Genomic DNA, 26,674 nt, shown 5'->3' on the forward strand with positions numbered 1-26,674 from the left:
CCCAGATGGACTTTTTCACTTCTGAAAGGCAACAGATATCAATTAGCCAATTAGAGTTCCAAAATTCTCAGAGTTAAGAATACAGTGCTAAGCTACAGCAACTGGCTTGTCAGTTGTTTTCTGCACCAGCAATTATACAGCACATTTTAATGAAAACGGTGTCTGGTATATTTTTATGATTCTTTCTCCCTGCCATCTCTCCAGTATTACCTTAATGTATAACTGTAAATTCAGACTGCTTGTTTTGTCTTCTGAATGTGACATACTGTTACAAAAGAATACCTTTAAATGTTAGACCCATTACGCTGGTGCCATGTCCAACTTTTATAACTGACATAACATTCAAAATGCAATTTTTTTAACTTTATATTTAGAAATCTGTTCAAAACAAGAGCATTGGATAAAATTTCACCTTGATTTTTCATTTGAATCTTCTCAAGGGAGGCTCCAGAATCATCTATTTGCAAACACTTGAAGTAATGAGGGAAGATTCTCTCTTATATGGTAGGGGTTTGTGCAAGTGAGGCAAGGATGGTGTGGTCTCACAGGTGCTGCTTGTGTTTCCTGATGCTGAGGTTATAAAAACTATCAGTCAAACTTGGACCAAGAAGAAAGATGCTAAACTCAGATACACTATTGAGGTGTCAATCACTGCCATTCAAATTGTGATCCTGGAATCACCAGCAACAGCAGCACTGGAAGCTTGAGAGAAATTCCACAGTGGTGAATCTCTGGGCATGGGGCCCAGGAACCTGTGTTTCAACAAGCCCTCCACATTACTCTTATGTACACAACATTTGAGAAGCACTTGTATAACTAATGGCAGAATGTCCAAGTTTAAAAAAAAAAAAAAGATGGAAGTTGGACTGAAAAGACAAGACTAAAGATAAAAAGAGTCTCAGCAATTCATAACTGATGCAATGTTGAAAATAAACTGTAAAAAAAAAAAAAAAGGTACAGAGGAACCTTCACATGAGTCCTTAGAAAATCTTCCATGAAAGACACATGTTTATGTTAGGCATCATGCTTGGGTGAAGAGAGAGCAAGGTCAAATATTCTATGGTCACTTGGAGACTGTCCTTTTGCATAAGCAGGTTTTTGTTCCTGCTGTATATTATTAAGATCTCCAAAGAGCCCAAACAAAGGAGTAACAGAGTATATTATTGTGTATATAATTATTGAGCTTACTGCTCTTAACACAGAGTGTATAATTATAATAGATTTAAGGCTCCACTTACAGTGCAGGATATATTCTTTGCAGATTATGTTTCATTGCTAGGAGATGCTGGTTTTGTATGGAGACATAGACAAATAGTAGACAAATAGTGCTGAGAGGTGGAGTCTGACAATGGTGTCCTATCTCTCTGCTGTGGCCTCTCTCCATCAGTTACCTTCTTTCCTCTCAGCTGCTCGGTTCGGGCCTGTAAATATAACTGACTTTCTTCCTTCATTTGGACCTATCTCCCTCTGATTCCCTAGTCAAGCCTCATTTCTTGCTTTCATGCCTCAATTCTCAGAGTCACTGTCCTGCATTGACAAGGCTCCACATTACAGGAAAGGATTGAAACCACTGTATCCAAAATTGCCAATGTTACTAAATGTGAATTGCAGTAGTTCTTTTCTAGTCCTTACCATGCATTTTCTTAAATACTTGGAAATCTTAGAACTCTCTTCTCCTTGGATTTTGAGGCTTCAGTCTCCCTGGGTTACTCTCTAGCCATCATATTAAAGCTCTTTTGCAGTCCCTCTTCTTTCACTGGTGTCTGAAGTGATGGATTCAGTTCAAAAGACATCAGCCAGGTTCTTGCCTGGTGCCAGTTGCTCTGTTCAATAGTTGAAGGTCCAGTGAGTGGGACCTAGTCCCTGCCCTGGCATAACTTGGAGTCAGTGGGGACAGAGTGGCTTCATTATCCTCATCTTGGTAACTCTGATGAGATGGAGCTTTGGCATGAAGAGTCTAATGGCAGGTTCTTCCATGATCCCCCCTGGGGTCCTCACTTGAAACATTTTACGTACCTTAACTATTCCTGTGGCCTCAGGACCCCCATGTGCTGCTGACTCCAAATACCTATCATTGAGTCCAAGTTCTTTTATGAGTAGATAAGAGAATTCTCAAGTCAATCATGCTTGGTTAGAATCTTGGCCCCACTACTCATTAGATGGGTGACCTTGGATAATTTATTTAACTTAGGCACAAGGCCTCCCTACCACCACCACCCCACCCATTCAACAGGATTAATGTTATCTAAGTCATAGAGTAAATTCTCCATACCATATCTAGCATGTGCCAAGTTGTTCATGCAAGTTATTTGCATTTAACTATGAATTCTTATTTGTTTTTTCCCCATAATGGACCCTCTAGGGTAGCATAAATTTTCATTTTTGAATTACCAAACATCAGTGTATCTCATGCAGCATAGAAACTTCCAAGTGTTGAATAGCTCTTTAGTTCACAGAGTGCTGAAAGGACAGCAAGCCAAAAAGTGATGCTACTCCATAAGTATGGCTGCTTGAACTAGGGCTGCTGTGACAAAGTACCACAAACAGAGTGTCTTAAAACAACAAGAATTTATGTTCTCACAGTTCTGAAGGCTAGGAGTCCAACAAAAAGTTTTGGCAGGACCACACTCCCCTGAATTCTCCAAAGCAGAATCTTCCCATGCCTCTTCCAGCTCCTGGTGGCTGTTGGCAATCCTTCCTGTGCCTTGGCATGTGGCTACAGAATTCCAATCTCTCTCTCCCTCTTCACGTGGCCTTCTCTCTGTATGTCTCTGTATCCAAATCTCTCCTTCCTCTTTTTTTTTTAAATTTGTTTTTGTATTGTGGATGGACAGAATGCTTTTATTTATTTGTTAATTTTTATGTGGTGCTGAGGATTGAACCCAGTGCCTCACACATGCTAGGCAAGTGCTTTGCCACTGAGCTACAGCCCCAGCCCTCTCCTTACTCTTATAATGAGACTTTGTCTTAACTTGGCTATATTTAAAGACCTTATTATCCAATAAGATCGCATTCACAGGTACCAGGTTTATGATTTAACGAGTCTGTATGGAAGAGATCAGTCAACCCACTACAATGTGTATAGAAAATGTTTAATTAAAATATCCTGAATGCGAAAAATGAATAACTTTTGGCTTAAGACAAATATGTTCTTCCAATTCCATTTTTGTCTCTCATATATTAGATTCTGTTTATGTGTGAAAAGATAGTATGACCTTACCTGGCTTCAGTATTAGAGAAATTCAGATTCTTGCTTATAGTACCTGCTGTAGACTAAACTACTACAGACTCCTCTTGTAGTAGTTGCAAAATGTGTGATGGTCACTGTACACTCCATTGTCCACACTTCAAATGAACTAGACACCTAATGCTGTCTGATACAAGTCTATATAGCCCTCATGTCCATACACTTGGGCATTTGACCTATGGATTACAGTTTCTCACCCACTCTGCATTCTAGAAATAATTACAGTTTATACAGAACATATTTAAAAGCTGTCACCAGGTGTTTCTCATATTCTAGAACCCAACATCAGGTTGGACTATGTTGACAGCCTGGCCTTATATATCATCTTGTATCTGGAACTGACTTGTCTTCATTATAAACACTAATCTCAACTCCTACCCTGACTCTGGTTTTCTTGGATCACTGAACAGTCCAAGCCCCTGTAACCCATGCAGTATCCTCATCTCTCTAGACACAAGGCCTGTGTTTATGCTGCACATACTATTCTGCTGCAAGCTCAGGTTTCTGGTAGCTAAAACATTGGCTCCTGCTGGTTGGGTAGCTGAATCACATCTGTTCCTGAAATCCCTTTGGCCCTTATCTGTTATGTTACCACATTTCTCTAGGGTAAAGTCTCCCAGCTCATAGAGCTCAACTCAGTTTGGGTTGTGACTACAGCATCTATCTATGGCAAGAGGCACATTTAATCCCATGTCCCAGCCTTTTCCACAATCCACCCTATTCTTTCACTATTAACCAGATTCTTGTGTGACCATGAAAATATAGTTCATAGAGTTAAATGCTAGTCAAAATGTTTGCAAGATCCAGTATCTTCTAATCTCCCAACATTGCTTCGGTTGATTTTCGTTACTACTATTTTGTTTGGAAAGTTGGAACTACCTCAACACATTTGCCCTGATGATAATTAAAAAATATATATATTGCTTAGATGATCCTTAGTGAATTGACAGATCATAATATTACTGTGTAAAATGAGGAACACAATGATAGCTGAGCATATTTATTACTTACCCAGTCTGCTAGTTTGCCAATAAACCAATGTGTGCAGCACTACATTAATTCATCCGAATATCTAAGCATGTTGCTCACTGAGTCAGATATTTCTTGCCTCGAATACTGTTGAAAAGTAAATATCTTTGTAAGCCTAAATTAACTCCTTTGGGCTTTTAAGAAGTCCAGGATTGCTTAGCAAACTGCTTTGCCAACTGAAAACAACAAATCTCTTTGCACTGGTAATATCCAGAACCGATGAGCAATGAATAGGAAGCTCAGTAAAACATGAGCTAGAACTCACAGTTAAAGATTCCAGCAAAGATCCACAGTCTATGGAAATCTCAGTTTTGAAAAGAATAAACTAAAAAAGAAATGAACAGCATCAGAAGCAGCAAAGAGGAATATAAAATGGTGGGTTTGGGGTAACAAAGATACGATCCTTTTTTCTTATATTTAATAAGTTAGAAGGTTAAAGCCAGCTAAGTCTGTAGGAAAATATGTCAGAGAGATAACTAAGAAAGTTAACCTCAGTATGAAATTGTTCCGAGGAAGTGACCTAGAATTAAGAGCAAGGATTCTGAATTCCCAACAGAAATCAGATTGCATATCCTCAATATTCTGTGTTTTTCTGAGTAGCAAACACAATTCTCAAGAAAGAAACTTGATTTCTTCACCATTTAGAGTGCCCAACACAGAAGAGTAAAGTCAAAACAACGTCCACCACCCCTAAGTGTTGTAAATGAATGGTGTTGAATTGTGTGTGTTGTGCAATGTTTTACTCAAAATGTCAAAATGATGCTTTTTGTAAAATTGAGCACCAGGTTCAACTGATAGGTTGAATGCAATTTACATCAGGTAGGTTCATCAGAAATTAAGTAACATGAACAAAACTACCATGAACCTTACCCGTTACCCTTAACACCTCTTACTTTTTCTTTTTTTTTCCCCAATTTTTAACCACAAAGTTGTTTTCTTTTTTTCATTATGAATGAAGTCTTCTAATAAGTAAGAAAACAGCAATTTAGAAAATTATAAAGAAAGGAAAAACAAACCCACCCAAAGTCCAACACCCAGAAGCAAAGTGACTCACCATTGATATCATTTCTCATTTTCTTCCAGGCCTTTAAAATGCATTTTTATCCTTTTATATACCACTTACTTCTGGTTTGAAATTTATATAATTTTTAGCAAAAGCATTTCCCCAAGCTATTGACAACTTTTTGGATACATTTTAATGATTCTATAATGATATACAATTTACAGAGTTAGTCATCTAATGAACATTTAGTATGTTTTGTCTTTTTTTTTCTTCATTCCTGCCAATCAGGCTTCAATGAATGTCTTTATTATTTACCCCTCTCTGGAATCTAGCAGAGAATGCATTCCCAGAGTAACACCCCTCTGGTTTTGTTTCAGTAAGAACATGGTGACTATCTAAAACCAGCATTTATTCTTTCCATTTAGCACACACTCTCTACTTTGTTTAATGCAATGGCATTATTAAAATATTACAGTGTTTTTGCTGTAAACATAAGAAGAAGCAATAAAATATAACAGGTCATCAGATATGCTCTAAAAATGTCTATGGCTTACTATTCCTTGGAAATTCCTTGTTACCATAGGAAGGAGATAAATCTTGGTATGAAATCAATTATACTAGAATTCACCCATGTGAGCCTACCGGAAAAAGAACTGTCTTACTACCCACTACTAACAACATGGCACAGAAACAGCTGAATGAAGGCGTGTTTGAGAACACAAACTAGCATTTGACAGACACCATCATCTTAAGAAACAAGCAGAGCTACTGTCTTGAACATTAATGGATTGGGGCTCTTCATTCTTCTGGAAATTCTAAATAAATCTCATTATGCACCTTTGAGCCATTCTGAGGAAAACAGAAAATCAAAGTGATCTTTAATGTCTTTCTCAAGTCTGAAGTTCTATAAAAACACTAAAATTACAAAACAACATGTATTTTCATGACCAAAAAGTTTGCAGCAGTATTATTACAAACGTCTAAGCTATCTAATTCTGCATAAATTTTCAAGTGTTGTTGGTTTCACCTCAATATCCTTCACATCTATTCTTTTCTGCCTCCCTCCCAGGCTCTGTTGTTAGGTACTGTTTTTTAGCTTACAATGCAAATATAGATATACAGATTTTTAAAAATAAATTCTATAAATTCACCTCTGTACTAATATTTATACATTTTTAAATGACACAAAGTTTAAGATTAAATATAAATACAAATAGAAGTTCAAATATCTCTTCTTGCTGTTCACCCACCCCCTGGGATGGCCTTGCACACCCCTTGGGTTGTGTGCCCCACTCAACATCTGGACCAGACTGTAGTAATAAGGCAAACTGTACTCCTTGCCTCCCTTTCATATTCTTTCTGTCCAATCTCAGCTCACCTGTCAGTGACCTTTTCAAAGAGTAAATCCTACCATGTTACTCACCTTCTTAAAATTCTTCTTTGCAAGTTGATAAAAATGTAAGGAGAACTTCTTGAATTATTGCATCAGGCCTTTCATTTTTTAGTCTCATTTTCCTCATTAATGACCTACCTTTCAGTCAAAAGGTATTTTGAAGGTATTTTGAAACTGAATAGCATACTCTGCACACTTTTAATTTTTATTGCAAATTGTGTTTTCTAAGCAGAAAGTTCTTTCTTTACGTGCCTTTTCTATTTATATTTAAAAATTTAAATTTAGCTCAGATATACTCTCCTTTATGAAATATTACTAAAACCTTTTGCCAGTTCCCCATTTCCCCTATATCAACTATTTTATTATAATTTAATTAATTATTTATTGTTTGAATCTACCTCTTAATTGAGCTCCTAGAGAGTAGCAGTCTGATATAGTTTTGGTCTCTACTGCAACCTTACATGTTGATGGCAGTTGGATCAGTGCCTAGCACATAGCAATAAATATTTGTGGAATATATGAATGAATGTCTAGGAGCCACACCAAAACTACTGCAAAACACTTTACATATTCCATTTTGTGGCAAATATTACTTTGATAAAAGATTCACCAAAGTATGGAAATATTTTTCCAAGGTCAAATATTCAGGGCCATAGAATGATATCTTGAATTTTAAATTATGTAGCAAAATGATTGATGGAACTGGTAAAAGTACCAGTTTGGAATGTTCATCCCACTATCCCTCTGTACAGCAACCCCTACTACTATTTAAAGGAGAACTGGATTATGAAAGTTATTTACATTGAACTTTGACATGTGATAACTGGATAAAGTCAAAAAATTTCAATTAACTGATTTTTCATTTGATTTTTAATAGACTTTAGCATCTTTAAGAGGCTTATTTCTATTCTTACTCCATTTTGAACATTATTAAAATTATGAATTACTATTGTGTTATAAAATTCTCATTCAGCACTTATTAATATGATGATTTTTATCCTGCTAATTTTGATGCAGTTACATTGACTCATTACCTAATATTTAAACATCTTTACACTTCTGTACCAAAGTTTCCCTGGTCAATGGCATTATTCTTCATATAATAATATTTTATATATGCTAAAATGCATTTTGCATTCATCTTCATAAGAGTAAAGGGTTTCCAATATGCACATCTAAATATTGAGCCATGTAACTCTTTATTATGTTTTAGAAATCACTTGAAATATGATTGAATCAAATTTATCTCAGAGACTATATTTGGGTATGGACATTCTAGCAGTTCTGTCAAATAAGGAATCACGATAGCTACCGTTTATCAAATGTTTACTTTGTTCCAGTGAATCTCAAATGCTTTATTATGTATTAACTTACTTAAAACCTAGGAGACAGAAATTATTATTAACTCTATTGTAGTGGCACCCCCTCCTCCACAAAAAAAATCTTAACTAAGTTTCTCCTGAAATCTTCAACATAATTGATTTTAAGACTATAAGCAAAAGAGTCTGTACAAAATAGTTTGATGTAGTTAAACTTCCTATTTTCCTGTTGCTCTATTACTTGGTCAGTGGCCGGGAAGAAATCAGCACTCCAGTTGCTAAACTCTTCTTTACTTGTTTTTCACAAACATGTATCCAGTGTATCCAGTATAGTAGTTTGTAGAGGTGTGTTTGCAAATGCAAAATGTGATAAAAAAAAAAGAAAAAGAAAAATCCTTTAGCAAGGCCTCTAGCCTTTAGCTGAAGTTTCACAGAGATGTCTACATTTCTAAGATAAGAGAAGTTACCAATTGGGCTCCATGGAAACAGCTGGTCGGGGGAGGGGAAAAAAGGGGAGAAGAAGCTGTGCTCTTCTTAGATGTTGTTCTTGAAGGGTTAACTTGCCCAGAACAATGAAAGAAAAAGCTGCTTTTATGTGAACTTCTGAACCCCTCCCCTTACATACTGGGTATAAAATTCTGAAACTACCTGAACTCAAGATTTAGGGGATTAACTGATTACAGCAAAAGCTGTGCCCTTTGAATCTGGCTGCAGCCAAATAAAACTGTTTCCTGCTATCTTCAGTGCCTTGCCTCATCTGTCCCTACAACACTGTCTTGGGGCAGAAAAGCTATGACACAGAGATGTAAAGTATCCAGAGTCCCAGAGATGGTAAATTGTAGATGCAGGATTGGAATTCAAAAATTAGGCCCCAAAGCTTATATTCTTCATCATTATATATTATCTCTCCAGTATGTTACAGAGAGGGACATAAATTCCAGGAGTGAGTTTTTCAAAGACAAAATCTGATATATTCATTCTTAATAACCTATGACTATTTAAACAATGTAGAATTTTAAAGAGCATTATACTAAATACATGCTATTTATTAATTAATAACATAGATTTTAGAATGATTGTTATTTAACTGTTAAAAATTTTAAGTGGAAGACTGAGAGTATAGCTTGATAGTAGAACAATGTCTATCATGAGCAAGGCCCTAGATTCAATCCCCAGCATCACACAAAAAAAGAAAACGTATAAGAAAAATATTGCCAAAGTAATAACACCTTTTTTCTTTTCATCTTTTCAGCAATCTTGACACAGAGGAGCTATGTGGTAAGTTTCTTTTAGACCAATCAAGCCCATTACTTGTTTTAGAAGGGAAAAATTTTTGTGGTGTATGTCTATACACCTTTGAATTAATGTTATAGATTAGGAATTCTGCTACAAATAAAAGATAAATCAAAGATCTCAAGGGATTTTTCCTGTATCCATGAGTTTCTCTCAAGTGTGCATTTCACTGCAGAAAGATTTGGGCTTCTTTAATTTGTTCATGGAAGGAGAATTGTTATTGTAATCAGTGCATTAGTTTCACAAGAGCTAAGTCTCCACTAGTTTGAATATATTTTTAAATTGGTGTTTAATACAACCTCATTATTCTCTTCACAATATAACGTGCAGAGCCTTTTGTTACTGTTTTGCAAAGCTGTCTCCTTGAAAGGTAAAAATAACTTTGTCCCATACCTGCCTAAACCGTTCTAGAATTTTAAATGTCACTCAGAAAACAAATGATTCAAATGGGAGAGATGAATCTTTACAAATGCCTGGTTTAATGGCCTCTTCATTTATTTTCTTCATCTTTGTAGTTGGAAACAAAAGTCAAAAATTAGAAATGTGCAAAAGTAAATATATCTCAAATTTATTCTTTGTTACAGAGCAATTATGGAACATTATATTTGAAACAGTCTTATCTCTTTGACTACTGGAAGGTCAGAAACTTTATACTTTAAGATAAATGGATGAGATAATCTTTGTCCATATTTGGGATTATTGTCTAGGCAGCCTGGGACTTCTTGGTGGTTAGAAGTGAATTTTTCTGGAAATTCTAACTGAAATAACAAGTACTTCCAGAGTCATAATTCTTACAATTTTAGAGTTTATCAAAACCTTCAAAAAGCATTTTATAATTGAAAAGAGGTTCTCTTCCATTTTAGCAAAGTAGTTGAGCAACACTAAGATGGGTGATGCTGGGATAAAGTGTTAAAATGCAGGATTTCGGGACCATAACTGAAAAAAAAACAAGACCACAATCACCAACTATGAACTCACTTAAAACCTAAGAAACAAATTATTATTAACCCTGTCTTGGGGCAGAAAAACTATGCCACAGAGACGTAAAGTTCCCAGAGTCACAGAGAAGGTAAATTGTAGATACAGTATTGGAATTCCCAAAGCTTATGTTTGTCATTATTATGCATTATCTCTCCAGTATGTTACAGAGAGAAGCATAAATTCCAGGAATTATTTTTTCAAAAACAGAATTTGATATAATCATTATTAATAACCTATGACTATTTAAACAATGCAGAACTTTAAATAGTCATTTTCCAATACTCATTTAATAAGAAATTGAAAAAACAAACAACTGTGCTCCTTGTAGGGAGCACATATTGTCCATCCCAGGTTCAGGGAGAGGAATCCAACTGAAAAAGCAAGACAGGGCTAAAAAGATGCAAGGTACTTTGCTTTTGTTAGTCATGAAACATCAGCAGAGAATATCTTACCATGTGTTCATACCTGATGGGGCAGTGGCCCCGTTCACACACAATAATACAGTGCCAAGGGGGTAGAAAGGCCCTGTGGACCATACCACCAGCTTCATGTTGAACAGCAATCATCATAGAGGTAAGTCGTGGTTCACTCTCATCTATGTGTAAAAAAAAACTCCTATCAGGGAAATAAAGTTGAGAACTGAGAAAATTATCTTGATAATTACACAAAGGTATGGGACACATTTGTTCTGATCATCTAGATATGTCAGACCAAAGTAATCATTTCCTCAAGTCATTCAGCTAATTTATTTTATTTTCCATTTAACTTTTTCTGATTAACACAGTGAGAAAACAGATTGTTAGAGGGAATTTTAAGATAAAGACATTTAGTGTCTCTTCTTTATTTGCTGTCTTGCATTGTCATTAAGGAATATTCCATTAAACTCTGTATCTTCCTTTAAAAATACTACAAATTTTAAAATATGTTAGTGTATCTTCACTTAATCACTTTGTGAACTTTTTTAATTAATTTTTTTATTAATTTTCTTTTTCCATAATAAAGAACCTACACTATATTTATAGAAAAAGACTATGATTTTATCCTCGTAGTTCTAGTTAAGAAACTAGTAGATGAGGTTTAATTCAACAGAGTTGCTCTATATTTTTAAAATCCAGTGATTGTATTCCCAATCATGTTATAATCCTCCCCCTCTCTGTTCAAGAATATGCATTTTAATTTCCAGAGTGTAGTTTCATTTCTCATTATTTTGTGAATATAAAGTAAATATTTAAGTTGGATTCTAATCAAAGCCAAATGCTTCAGTGCTAGCAAGTGAAATATGTAGATTCACACCCTGCACAAGTTCCCTCATGTGCGTGGGAGGGGGAATGCTTGATTGGCACAGAAAGGAGATTTCATGTACTTTCTTCTAGAAGCCAATTAAAAATTCCAGGTATCTAAGACTTTCAATTTGTTGCTTTTGCTTAATTTGTCAGCTTACTCAATTATGTGCCCAGAAATAAAAATCTATTAAAATATTGATTAAAAAATTATTTTTGTGATTTTAATTATGAAAGTAATATTTAACTACTATTGAAAAATTTTTAACATTACAGAATAATGTAGGTGTTTAAATTAAAATGTCAGTTTCTCTTCCCCCATTCTGATCTGTTCTAACTGCTTTGAACATATTCTTCAAAATGTTTTTATGCATATACTGACATTGATAGGTATGTATATATTATTGTTTTTCAGCAGCAAGATCATATTATATGATAGGTACAACTGCACACTGTTCTACCTCATTTTATTAAAAAATTTACATAGAATCTCATTTACATGATTATACATATATTTTTTTGCCTTTTAATGGATTAAATTCCTTTTTCATAGATTTTCCAGATTGTTTTCAACTCTTCACTGGAACAAACAGCATTGAAGTAACTATTCCCATATGTATATCTTTGCTCTTTTGTTCAAGTAGTTTTGTATGTTGGATTCCTCAAATTGTAATTTCCTAATTAAGCTTTTTCCAACATACGCACCCACTGTCAGTCCATAGGAGTGCCAAGATTATTCTCTCTTCACATATAATTACAAAGTCCTTCCTGAAATCATCTTCTGGCCTTTTCTTACCACTATTGGTCAATAAGCAATGGTTTTTACTTAGAATTTTGAATTCTAGCATTGAGGCTTTGGTTTTATATTCATGCCATCTTTAGTTCTGATCTGAACAATTGAGAGCATGATGACTACTTTCCCAGTCCTACCCAGTTCATGACTATTTTCATAACCCTTCTCACTTTGACTGAACCCTTTTGCAAATCTTGAATTTGGTAGCTAAGAATTTTGAGATATTTATAGATGAGGGAAGAATACTTGCAAAGAAAGTTCACATAGCTAGAGTACTCTATCTGAAAGCATCCATAAGAAAGCTTTGTGGCCAAGGTAGAATATATTTAATAGTGTGTTGTTGGTTGTTACCTACTAAATAGTTGGTGGTTACCTACTAAATATTAAAATATTTTGAAAGATAGATGATGTCTATAAATAAGATTATAAAAACTGATGGTACAGGAAACTCCCAGAATCAAAGATGACTAGCTTCATGGGCAATATTCTTTTTAGTGGTGATGTGCTGGGCACCCTTGGTCACACCACAGTGCTGGGCACCCCTGGTAATACTGCAGAATTGCAGTGCTGAGAGACCTATGCCAGTGAGACTGGGTGCTGGGAATCAGAGGACTGTTTGTCCTCTTCCATGCTGTCAGAGCTGTGTCTACCTGGCAGGTGCCACTAGGTGATTGAATCATAGAACACATTGAGTGACACTGATCTGTACCTCCTCAAAATAACCCTTATTCTGAATTGCTAATAAATGCCTCTTTTCAGATCACTGGGGTTTTAACTCCCTGTCATCTCAGTTATTTTCTCTAAAGTCTACTACTTCAGATGTTCCAACAAGGCACTGTGGCATTTATTTAAATTCTTGAAAATGCTCTGTGAGCCCCATTGCCTGTGCAACCTTTGTGACAGCCATGGGTCCTTTGGTTCCGATTTGCATTTCTCAGGCCAAACCTGAAAACTTAACAATTTGGAGGATCAAGGTACAGAATAAAAACAAAAAAAAAATAAATAAATAAAACCTGTCATTTGATGACACCACACCCCGATTAAGTGCAGTAGGGAAGGGAGAAACTAACCTCTCATTAACATTTTGTTAGATAAGATGGTCTCATTGAATATGCATGAGAAGATAATTTGCTTTCTGACAGTTAACTTGTTTAATATCTCTGTTTATAAATTGTACTCTACTGTTTCATTACAACCAAAGTCCAGACTCTTTTTACTTTCCAAAGATTTTTTTTTTCACTTAAACGGATGAGGACTGAATCTTGTACATTTCCATTAAGTGCAATATGACTCTGTTGAATCCAGGCCCATAATGGGAACCCATGAACAGATTTCCATAAAAGTAGATCTTTTTTGTGAGGAAGTTATTGTTACCCAAAGGCAATAGTTCCAAGGAACCAATATTTGTTCCAAGTTTTTATTTCTCTCTAATGCCATGATTTAAGGACAAAACACATTTGCCCAGCTCACACTGCCACCATGATTCACATGAAAAACCTGAGGCACAATAACAAGAATAAACCATTAGTTCAAGTTCAGCATTCCAAAGCCACCTCTAACCTCCTCTCCCTGCTTGCCACATTTTATATGCACAGAGAGACTACTGAAGTTCTAAATCACTACCCTTCTTTTACCCCACAGCATAGCCGTGGTCCTTGTCCTATGATGAAATTGCTCCTGGCAATCACTGCGGCTCTTGTCTCTCTTGATGGTGTCACCAACATTCCCCAAATCATCCACATTGCATTCAGGGTAATATTTCTAAAACGACAATCACTGTCCTTTTCAAAATTATTCCATGGTTTCCCAATACCCATAATGGTCTCGATTTTTTTTTCCTTATTTTTTTTTATTGGTTATTCAAAACATTACAAAGATTGCAGAATCACAACGGTAATGGTCTCAAATTTAATCTACACATCATAATCTCCTAGGAACCCCAAGATTCTGATTTAGTATATGAGACCTTATAAGTGATCATAATTCCCAACAAGTATCCTAGAGCAGTGCTTCTCAAACTTAAATGTACCTACAAATAACTTATTAAAATGGGGATTGTAGCCTGGAGCAGTGGTGAGGACCAGCACTCCAACAGTCCTAGCTACTTGGGAGATGAGAAAGGAAGATCATTGAGCCCAGGAGTTTGAGACTAGCCTGGAAAACATAGTGAGATACTATCTGAATTTAATTAATTAATCAATCGATTAATTAATTAGTTCATTCTAATTAGTTAAATTTAATTAATTTTTTTTTTAAAGCACATTATGATCTAGCAGCTCTGGGGTCAACCCGAGATGTTATGTTCCAGAACTAACATGAAACTGCTAGTCTACAGACCACACTTCAAACAGTCAGGACACTAGAGGATTCTGATGCAGATGGTCAAAAATACTAACCTAGACCCGAGAATAAAGTTAGACCACCTTGTAAGGAATGGTTTCAGAATGTCTGGCTTCCTTTCTCAGCACTAATTTTTAGTATCTTGCTGTCTCCCAACCTCAAATACCTCCTAGTCATGCCCTTCATGTTCTATTAATGCTGAAATACATATATTCCAGCCAACATGACAAGATATATCACCTACTTCCTTGCCTCCCCTCTGGTTGCCCAACAGGTTAGGTCCTATTTAGCTATTATTGAGCCATTGTTGATCTCACTCTTATGACATCCTCTCCAACTTACCCAGGTAGACTCAGGCATTCTTTGCCTTCTGTTCAGATTATATCTTATACCTGGACTCTGAATCATCACCTTGAACATTGATCATGTATATTTCAGTTAATATTCATTTTCCATACCTGTTTGTACTCTCCCCAAAGGTAGAGACTCTGTCTGTTCATCTTCATGTTCAAACTCCTTCTACAGCCCCTGGCACGTGAGAGACACTGAATAAATGTGTTAGGTTTTGAAATGAGTAAATGAATGCTAACCATAATAAAGTGGAAGGGAATTATCTCCTTGTACCTATGTTAGAGGTCTCTGACTCTGTCATCTAACTTCCCTCTTATTATCGCATTGGCACATGTCCCTCAGTGAGGAAGCTATCAAAGAGCTAGAGTGACACTAAGGTGCACCCCATCAAAATAACCCTGACCCTTAGATTTCTAGTTTATACTGCAATCCAGTACAATTGGGTACTGTAGTTCTTTCCCTTCTCAGAATTACGCTCTTTGCTTCCTAGTACATTGCTTGAGAAATTGCTGTTTTCTCTTTAACTACTTGAAGATTTGAGATGAGCAAGTGGATGAATCGAGACAGGAGTTAATTTCACAGCCATAAGTCATTGTTTTTCTTGTGTACTCTATCAGCATGTGTCAGCATGTGCCTGCATACATAGGATTTCCAAGTGAAAAGACAACTTAAATTCTCTGCAGAACTTTAGCTGACTAGTAAATTTGTCTTATGTATGGAAGAAATATTTATTTGAAAAGGTGGCATTACCTCTTGTTTTATTTTTATGACTTCTTTAGCATTGAATTCTCCTTTCCACTTTATAAATCTCTGTGAGTTGCATTTAAAACTGCTATATAATTCTCTTTGAGATTGTGTATATATTAAAATAAAAACATTAACTTGCCCTTTTGTATCTTTCTTTACACTTTTTGCTTGCTTCAACTTATTATAGCCTCTATTCTGATATTTATTGTTTTTCCAACTGATGAATATTCTGCAACCACATTAACCTCATGTTGGTTCCCAAGAGTGTTGTCCACTGGGACTTCATTTATTACAAATAATTGCACAGACAAGGTTAGACACCTTTGTCAACCCTATCAGAAAGTCAACACCATAACCAGGAATTAAAATGCTATTTGAAGCAGGCATTTGAGGAGTATTTTCTTATTTAGAATCCAACTTTACCCTTTCTAAAAAAGAATCTTTTTAAGAAATGCATCAATATGGTTTTTAAGTATTTTATAATCAAGAATGCATTTTGTAGGCTTGGGGTTGTGGCTCAGTGGTACACTGCTCATCTAGCACACATGAGGCACTGAGTTTGAACCTCAGTACTACATAAAAATGAAATAAAGATATTGTGTCCAACTACAACTAAAAAATAAATATTAAAAAAATAATGCATTTTGCTTTCAGCAAAAATCTACCATTGACTTTTAATCTATGTGTGCACAGACCATATTTTGACAACTTTAATCTAGAATTTATTCATTGCTTACCTGCTTATTAAATAGATTAATCAAGGAAGTTTCTATCAAACATACTGAAGTGTATCTCTGTGATCTCAGGTGGCTTAAAGGTTTCTTTTTTATCCTTTCAGTTTAATTTCATAAGTACTTACCACACATTAGAGGGAGACAATAAAGCCAGGCACAGTGGTGCACGCCTGTGATCCTAGCAGTGCAGGAGGCTGAGGCAGGAGGATCTCAAGTTCAAAGCTAATTGCAGCTACTTAGATCTCAACTTAGCCAGCCTCAACAATCTTGTCTTGAAGTAAAAAACAAAAAAGGGCTGGGGATGTGGCTTAGTGATCAAGTGCCCCTGGATTTAGTCCCTAGTACCAAAATAAATAAATAAAGAGAAACAATAAACTACACTTCCATCCAAAGATGAGCTGTCGAGGGCTATTGATTTTCTATTAGCTGGAATAACCAGGATTTTTTCAATATGTAGTTTTCTGTTAGGGTTAGATCTCTCATTTTAGAAATGTATAGATTTCCAAAAGTAAATATGATGTTCTGCGTTTATATTTAATCGGTGTTCCATTCTTTTCATTTTAATCACAATAGCCAACACACTTTTTATTCCTAGTAACTGAAAAATGTCATAAACATGACTCTGCTCTTTGAAAAAGATTGTTTGGAAAAAAAAAAATCACAGGGTGCCAGGAGCAGTTTCAAAACAGTGCCAGAGGAGGCCTCTCTCAGGGGTTGAGGCATCATTGATTCTTTGCCTTGAAGAGAGCTTAGCTTCCTTGAAGTTTTCCCAGAAGAAATAATAAAATATAGCTTAACTTTGTTCTAAAATTAACTATCCCAGTGAAATCTATAATAATATACTGTTGAGAACAATTTTTTTTTTTATTAAAACAACCCTGTCAGTAAATCCAGATTCATTTTTTCCTATTTTTATAGGAAGGAACGTTGCTTCACAGAAAATGGTAACCATCCAGTTGTATTTATCTTCTCCTTTTTGAAAAATGAATTTAGTATATCAATCCCTTAGTCTCATTTGAAAACCTTCCAGTCTTCCTTTACAGCCAACGTTTTGGTTTACTAGTTTGTGAAGAAAATTATCTGTTGATTTTTCTGTTTTATCATCACCTCAACTCAAACCTGATTGTATTTCAATATTTTCACTTTTCAGAATATTTTTCTCAGCACTTGGGCGAGTATGAGAACGTGCTAGCAGCACTGGAAGACCTGAATCTCTCCATCCTGAAGGCAATGGGAAAAACAAAGAAAGTAAGGAAATGCTGGTGTTTGTTTTCTATAAAAATCTTTTCTTTGAAAAATATTTTTCTTGAAGAATCATACCTATTTCTTAGCATGTCATGAAAGTATAGATTTCTTTTTTTCTTTTTTTTTTTTTGATCACTGGGGACTTAATTTTCTTGATATTAAATGATCTATTTACTATTGTATAATTATTAACAAACTCTCTGATGGAGACTCTGCTTTGTGCTAAGGATACAAAAATACAAAAAGTTATTTAGGCAGCTCTTGGTCTGGTGGGGACACAAATGTGTAGATAAATAATTACAGGATCATGTAGCAGTGTGGAGCACAAGATGGGATACCCAATTCATGCTGAAAGCATGGCACCTGTGGATGCAGAGATAAAGCTAGACAAAGGAGAACTAGATATGGAATAGCATGTGCTGAGACTCTGTACACAGGGCACTCAAGGAAATGAAAATGGACAAAAGACTGAATTAAAGAAAGCCAAAGGCTGGCTCCAGGTGAGGTGAAACTGGAGTGGGAAGGGGACACACTTTTCATGATGTTAACAAAGCTAAGGATTTAAGCCTTTATCCTGGATGCGAAAAACAAAAATGGTGAATATTTTAAGCAGAGAGATGAAAACTCATGCAATCTTTCAAAAAGACCATAGAAAAATTAGTTTGGGATTGGGGTGAGTATATTGGAGGATACAACCATGTAGATTGTATAAGGAGGTTAGTTCACTAGTCCAGGTGACAGATGTCATTTGGAGATTCTAGAAGAAGATATGAGGAACAGAGAGCAAATTGCACACATATTTGACAAAACAGAACTTGGAGGAGGACTGAAGCTGGAGGATGAGAGAAATATGTGTCTAGGAGAGAATCCTAGTTTTTAGCTTGTGTGCCAGAGTCATGACTCTACCCTGGGATTACTGAGAGTGGACCAGGTATGAGGAGGTAAGATCATTAGTTCTCTTTTAGACATATTGAGTCTAAATTCCCTTAGAGACATCTGAGGAGAGTCAAATAAACCTGTGGCTACAGAAATCTAGATCTCATAGGTGAGGTCTAGACTTGGAGATATGAATTTATGAATTGCCAATACTTGGGCAAAGAACTTGAATAATATTATCAAGAGAGAAAATAAAAAGTACAGTGAGGAGAGAATATAACACTATGTCAGAAGAAAATTGAAATTTGGGTGGTGGGAGGAGAAGAAAGAGCCAGCAAGAGAGTCAGAACTGGGCAAAAGATGTAAGGAAAGCCCAGAAGATATAGTCCAGAGGTTGAAGAAGAGAATATTTCAAGAAGTAGAGAGTAGTCAATAGTGTTGATCACTATGTAGAGATTAAGAGAAATAAAAATTAGAATTCCTATTGTCAGTGAATCAAGTAACATTTTAGCATATAAGATGCATGACAAGGTTGGGATTGTGGCTCATCGGTAGAGCGCTCGCCTAGTATGGGGGGGACCCAGGTTCAATTCTCAGCACCACATAAAAATAAAGGTATGGTGTTGTGTCCATCTCCACCTAAAAAAAAAATATTAAAAAAAAGATGCATGACAAATATAAATTTTTAAAGCATGTATGGAATTTCTGGATAAAGACAACAGATTTATACATCCATTGAATTCTGCTTGTTTCTAAACCTCATGAAAAAAAGACTGGAATGAGATTATTTAAATGGGCAAGGGTATAGTAACAAAATTTAGGAACTGAAAAGCAGATGGGCAAGTGGTAGCTGAAAGAAGACTTGAGACATTGAATTCTTGGCCTGCAGTGGCAAACAGAAAGTCACTAGCTTATCTCATGAGAAGGCTCAAGAATCAGTGGCACTAGTTGTCACCAGAAGAGGAGGGTATAGGTTAAAGTGAAATGATATGCTAGGAGCCTGAGCAAGAAGCAATTAGACCCCCAGATCCCCTCTTCTACTCCACCCAGCTGATCAACGGCCTCTTTGTCAACCCAGGTTGAAAACAGATGTGTTTCTGAAAAGAGTAAAAGAGGTCTCTGTTCTGAGGCAATATCAGACACAGTTGAAGGATTCAGTAAAAGTTTATGCAGTAAATAAAAAGGTCTCCAGCTCTCTTCTCCTATTAAACTCCCACAGCTTTGACAGTACATCCTTCAGGCAGACAGGAAGATTCTTCTTTCAGAAATCCTAATAGCACAAAAGGGGAAAAAATAACATCTACAGATTCTCCTTTGATGAGAGCCTGGCCAGATCTCACTCTCCTTCTCTCTAGTACTGATCAACCAGTTCCTAGCCCACCTATCATTAAATTCACATAACCAGGCCACGAAGGGCAAAGACCAAACATGAACAAACAAGAAAAGAAAGAAGAAAAGAAGGGAGGGAGAGAGGGAGGGAGAGAGGAAGGAGTTGACATAGGGGATTGTGTGGGAAGACGAATACTCCAGATGATTTTAGAAAATAAAGTTTAGAACATCTCCCAAAATATAAATCAAAACATAAAATTGAGGCCTGAGCCTAGGATGCCCTGTACCCAAACACTAAATTGCAGAAAGGAAGAAAAAAAGAAATAAAAGTAAAATCAGAATTCATTTCCTTTTGACTTCTTCAAGAATTTGAAAATTGCATAATTAACTTCATATCTTGAGAATTTCTCTCCAGGAAGGTCATTTTAAAAACCCCTTCCTGGGGTGGCTTCTCCCCATTCTTTAAGTCTTTTCTTGAATACCATGGCCTCAGGAATGTTTTCTCTGCCTATCCTACCTACAAAGTTTATCCCTCTGGGAGTATCTCATTTGTTTCCTGCTGGTGATTATTAGAATGAGTAAGTACACAGTTTATTTATTTTTTATAGGGAAAGAGAAGAACAGTGTCACTTCTTGCTTAAAACATTTACCCTCAGCCTGTCGCAGACCTGACAAAAGTCTTCAAAATTTTATTGATAAGTTAAATAAATTTATATTCATTGAATGAATACTCATGCAACTCCCAAAGCTAAATATTTTTGCTCCTTCAAGAAAAATCTCCCCTAAGTCCATTTATGAAACTAAGATTTCTTTTAATATGAAAGAAGGCAAATATGTGGGTTTCCTTATTTTCTCACAGATGTGCACTAAAATCATGTTATTTCCCTTGTATGAATACAATGAGGCTTTGTGGAATTAAAATTGAGGTCAACCTGTTATTTTGATCTCTTAAACTATAAAATTTTTTTTGGGGGGGTGGGTGGGTATTGATGCCTAGAAATGCATTTGATTTGTATCACCTTACTGCTTAATTAAGCTTAATTAAAGAAAACATGTATCTTTGATTTTTTTCCAAAAAAAAAAAAAGAAAAAAGGAAATGGTAGCAAAAAAGATTAGAAAGGGTCCCTCAGTCCGATGCTCAAAGATGAACTACATGCAAGAACTGTGACATTTTTCAAGCTGCTGGTGCTCTGTGGCCTTCTCTGTGCTGTCCAGACAATGAAGCCTTCTGAGAGAGAAAGTTTCTTTTCGAGAATCTCGGTATATTTTTACCCAGATGAAAAGTCCTGTCTCAGCAGGAAGAGCTGACTATTCCAAGCTTTTATGAAAAATGGAATACAAGCCATTTGTGGTCTCTTTTGACTGGCAGTACATCTGTTTGCTGTGTCAGAGAACAGATTAAAAGGGTTCCAACCACGCAACCAAAACCCCAGGAGGTGACTCAGGACAGACATAACGTGTCATCATTTCCCTTCTCCTCCTTCTGAATCCAAGACTTTCAACACATCCTCAAGGGCTGCCTTGATTATTTTACTTTGCTTACTTTTCTGCAACAAATATCATAGATTAAATTCCAAATGATGATCTGAAAGTAATTAAAACTAGACCCTTCCATCAAACTTCAGATTCTCTCTCTCTCTCTCTCTCTCTCTCTCTCTCTCTCTCTCTCTCTCTCTCTCTCTCTCTCACACACACACACACACACACACACACATTAGGTTTTTCCGTTTTTCTTCTTTCTACATAGTAGGTGATAAATGGACTTACAGTATGTGAGGTGATTATAATCCAAAACAAAGGTAGAATTCTGGTGCTAAAGATAAAGTTCATTATGTGTTATGCTATATGTAAACAAACATGGAATTTTCCTATTTATTGGTAAAATGGAACAGGAGATCATCATAACTTCAGTGAAGAATGGTGTTCTTTAAATAATCATTTAGGATTCAGTAGTCACTTGACTGAGTATAGCCATGAAAACTTCCAAAATTAAAATGGGTGTGTATAGTTTTTATCTAAAAGTTATTTTTCAAATAAGTGTATCTTGCAATCCATCTTCCTTGATAGCAAGGGAAGAAAAGGCCAGATCTATAGCACAGCTGGGCCTCTATTATCACTCTCCCTCTCTGGGATCCATATGATTTCTTGGGCTGGCACTTCTAGTCCTTCACCTCAACCTCCCATCCCTCCTCCACCACTGTCTCCTTGGGTTTGGCATCCAGGCCTCCCTGGATTCCATAAGCCTTTCATTATGTAAATGTTACGATAGTTTATTTTACGACTTTTGCTAAAAAAAAGAAGAAATACTGGTAGGTCTCAGTACTTCTCTTTGGGGAAAATATCATTAACTGCTAAAGTCTATATAGGATTTATCATGAAAAATGTCTCTTCTTTCAGGCGAAATATCAGAGCCAAAATGGCATCATGTGAAAGGATGAAATGCCCTCTTAGGCTTAGAAGACAGGTATTTTCATTCTTATAGTTTCATTATAACCTTTAGTTTCATTACAAGTGTTCATCGAAAATAAAAGGAAAGAGCTGGGAGTGGGGGCACACGCCTGTAATCCCAGCGGCTCAGGAGGCTGAGGCAGGAGAATTGAGAGTTCAAAGCCAGCCTCAGTGAAAAGCGAGATGCTAAGCAACTCAGTGAGACCTTGTCCCTAAATGAAATACAAAATAGGGCTGGGGGTGTGGCTCAGTGGTCGAGTGCCCCTGAGTTCAATCCCAGGTAACAAAAATAAATAAAAAAAGAAATGAAATAAAAGGGAAAATAATTCTTGAACTTCAGAGCCACCATACAAAGATATTTTCTAAAAAGCTTATTTGAGATCCCATTTGTTCCTTGGAACAATCTCTGATGTGCGGTTGTTGAGGAGGTAGAAAGTAGGGGTGTGGGAAATAGGAAAGAAGGGTCTTAAGGCTGCAAATTTGGCCCAGGTGGAGAGAAGCCCTAAATTGGGCCTAAGCCTTGGAATCCATACAATCCTGGCCAGGCTTCTTCCCAGCGCCTAACAAAGGGGAATGAATGCCAGGCCTCAGGAAAGGCTGCTGAATCAAATCACGAGGACATTGTCCTCTCAGAGGAGACCATGCCCTCCTGAAGTACTCCTCAGTGCCTGCAGAGAGTAAGGAATCCTGGTAGAGGAACTTACCACCTCTGACTGGGCAAGGAGTGGGTAGAGCCCTTGGAATGCACAGGAGCATGACTTTGGGGTAACTTACAGACAAGAAGAAGCCACTTTGAAACTACTGATAGGGCTTGTAAGGCTCATGAGAAGATCAACAAGGCAACGGTTGGGGGATTACAGCAGAGGGATAGAGGACAGAGGCTCATAGCAAAATCTGCTCATGCTCAGCACTTGGGTTGCCTACCTGGCAACCACGTCATTTGTTCTTCCTGACCACTGCTGCAGCCCCACAAAACTCCTGGCAGCTGATGTGACTTCCCTGAGCCAAGGTACCACAAAGCCTAGTGACTCTTCCTTCTTGCTAGCTTAGTACTTGAGTGTCTATGAACAGAAAGGGAAGGAGCAATAACAGAAAATACCACATTGTGCTTAAATGGTGTCTTGGAGTATTTAAGTTCTTTAATATACATTATTTTTATTTATTCTTTATAAAATCCTCGAGAAGAATATTAGACAAATGGTAATTTTCCTAATATTCAAAATGAAGAAACTGACTAACAAAGTGGTAGTTGATTTATTAAGATCATGAAGAGAATGACACTGAAATCAAGTAACCTTGATTTTAACATTTCTTATTCAAGATATGTGTGACTCCACATTGAACATATTATACATATACAATTCCAAGTTGAATTATGATGCACAAAAACAATTCTGGTGTTAGATAACTTTGATTTTTCAAAATAATTGAACTCTCCCAAGTTCAGCTGTGGAAGAACAAAGGCCCAGAGATTTTCAATTTTTTTATTAGAATGATTTTAAGGTTTGTTTGAGAAAAACAAATAGGTGTCCAAAGCTCAGTATGATATGTGAAGAACATACGAAAGAAATTATGGACAGAAGTGGGTGACAATTAAATGGTGACATAATAATTTTTTTTAAAAAGAGAGAGAGAGAGAGAGAGAATTTTTAATATTTATTTTTTAGTTTTTGGCAGACACAACATCTTTGTTTGTATGTGGAGCTGAGGATGGAACCCAGGCCGCACGCATGCCAGGCGATCGCGCTACCGCTTGAGCCACATCCCCAGCCCATGACATAATAATTAAATGCTAAAATCAAAAGATGAAGCACGTAAGCGAAGTTCTAGAAAGGGAGTGTCATACATTGTTTATATGTAGTTTGTTGTCATCAGATGAATAGATGGAACTTTGAATTAAACAAATAAGCGAAGTTACATGCCACATGGAACAAAGAATATCTAGCTTTCTGTATTCTAGAAGAGTGAAATACATCATAAAAAGAAGTGCTGACCAGAAGTAGTATTCTTCCTATTTTCCCCCAGTTTCCTTTGAAAATAGAGCCTGAGATAAAAGCTTATATTTATATTAATATTCTGTTAGGGGTGTATGATCTCAGATGAGGGTAAGGCAGTGAGCCAGAGAAAAATGAGAAAATCTTCAGTGGAGTGTTTTACCAAGCTGGCTACATGTTCATAATAAATGCAGTTGATTACTCAAAAAAAAGTGCTGATATATTCAAGAGCAATAAGCAAAAAATATTGGTGTTCTTCTGAGCTCTAGATAGATTTATAAAGGATCCAAAACCATCCAAATTGAAGTCCTATTGATTTGTTTTCCAAATAGCTAATTATTCCACTACTATTTCTTGAACAATTCATTCTTCATCCACTCCAGGTTTACTAGTCTGTTCCATGGCAATGATGTTTATTCCAGTATCAGTAATATATTAGTTTAATTTTTGAATACTTAGATATGTTTGAAATGGGAAGGTACAAGTTTTCCCCATCACTCTTATTTTCTAAAAATATTTGCCTTCTGTTTTGTCAGTTTTACACAAGTTTAGTAATTATTTTTTACTTATTCTAAGGGAATTTTTCACTGTATTTTTATTGGATTTTCATTAAATTTGTCAAGTAATTTTGAGAAAATTTTCATATCTATGCTATTTTTCCTTCCCTTGCAGGAACGTGCATATTTCTCCATTTATATCCAAGCTTCCTTTTATGTCTCATTAAAATTTTTATGATACTTGACACAGTTTCAAAACATTTCTTGTTAAATCAATCCATAAATATTTTATATCTTGATTGCTTTTATGAATTGTCTCTTTCTTCATCTTATAACTTAATATTGGTGGGATACTAGAAAATGATTGATGTTTTACATGTATTAGTAACCAGGTTAGCTACTAGCTTGAGTAGCTGCTCCATCTATGACATGCCATTTATCTTCCTTTGCTGATAATCTAGGCTTAAACATTGAAATCCATTGCCACTGTAGAACCAACCCACCTCAATCTATCTTCCAAGGAATCAGTCAATCTGTACACAGCTTTCATCTTCCTGATTCATCTCCCCCATTTTTCTGATATGAACTCTGAAGTGATATTATATTGTTTTCCATAAGGTTTCAAATTCTACTTCAGTGCATAGGCAATAGTAAAGCATGATTCTACAATTTAGAATATTGTATCTTAGAGGAACAAGGTCATTTTCTACAATACCAAATTAGCGTTAAAAAAGTTAATTCACACCTGGCACAGTGGTACACATCTGTAATCCCAGTGACTCAGGAGGCCAAAGCAGGAGGACCGAAAGTTCAAGGCTAGCCTGGCCAACTTAGTAAAACCCATAGCAACTTAGCAAGACCCTGTCTCAAAATAAAAAATGAAAAAGACTAGGATAGAGCTCCATGATAAAGTGCCCCTGGTTCATCCCCAATAGTAAAAAATGAAAAAAAAAAGGGGGTAAGTCAAAAGTACTACATATACAAACTTGTAAAACATTAATAGACTCTTTGTATATTTTTACCCAATGAAGAAAGACACAAAAACAATAAAACGGTGGACAAATAGATAATTAAACTTGATGCTCAAAAAAGAGAGAGGTCAGTGTTAACTGATTAGTCAGATAAAACTTCAAGGAAGGGGTGAAATTTCCAGAAGCCTCAAAGAAAGTGTTTCTTCCACCTTACCAAGATAGGGTAGAAGAACTGTAGTAATAACTTTCCTTTGATTTGGTAGGGACAGTTCTGAGGGCTAGTTCTGCCAGAAGTGCTCTTTCAAGTCCAGAAGAGCAGTGCTTTGTGGACGAGTGGGTCAGATCAGGCTGACTATCGTTTGCAGGATGTCATCTTATTTACTCTTGCTTGAATGAGTATAAAATACCAAGCAGTGATCTTGCAGATGACTGTGAGTTGAGATGACTAACTCGACTAATTCCTAGAGCTGTGACAATTAGAGGCTCCAAATTGATGTCTGCTATACCCCAAAGTCACAGGGTCCCTATTAATATTCACTTTCTTGTGGTTGCTTTCTGTTTTTAGACAATCCTCTCAACCCTCCTTCTCCCTCCCTGACGTCAAGCAGAAATAAGGTGATAGTGAGAAATTATTTTTATTTTGTCATATACCTATGATTTTGAATAGCTACTTATTTTCTTCATGGGAATATTTTTTACTCTATTGTTCTTAAATTGCTACCTGAAACACTTATGTTCTTAACAGAAAATGAGAGTTGATTTTCTGCTTAACCAAGTGACGAGTACCAAGTACACTATTTTAT

The 26,674-nt window shown here is 36.1% G+C and overlaps 1 protein-coding gene across 1 annotated transcript in view; it reads left to right on the forward strand.

Annotated features, from left to right (window-relative positions):
- Necab1 (N-terminal EF-hand calcium binding protein 1) overlaps positions 1-26,674 on the forward strand; it is a 147,775-nt gene that overhangs the window by 56,001 nt on the left and 65,100 nt on the right. Inside the window, exons 4-5 of the mRNA XM_076836128.1 lie at positions 9,244-9,269; positions 17,661-17,758. Of these exons, the coding sequence (XP_076692243.1) occupies positions 9,244-9,269; positions 17,661-17,758 (124 nt within the window). The remainder of the gene's footprint in view (positions 1-9,243; positions 9,270-17,660; positions 17,759-26,674) is intronic.

This window comes from Callospermophilus lateralis, chromosome 16, assembly GCF_048772815.1.
Source record: "Callospermophilus lateralis isolate mCalLat2 chromosome 16, mCalLat2.hap1, whole genome shotgun sequence".
In the NCBI taxonomy this organism is placed as follows: domain Eukaryota; kingdom Metazoa; phylum Chordata; class Mammalia; order Rodentia; family Sciuridae; genus Callospermophilus; species Callospermophilus lateralis.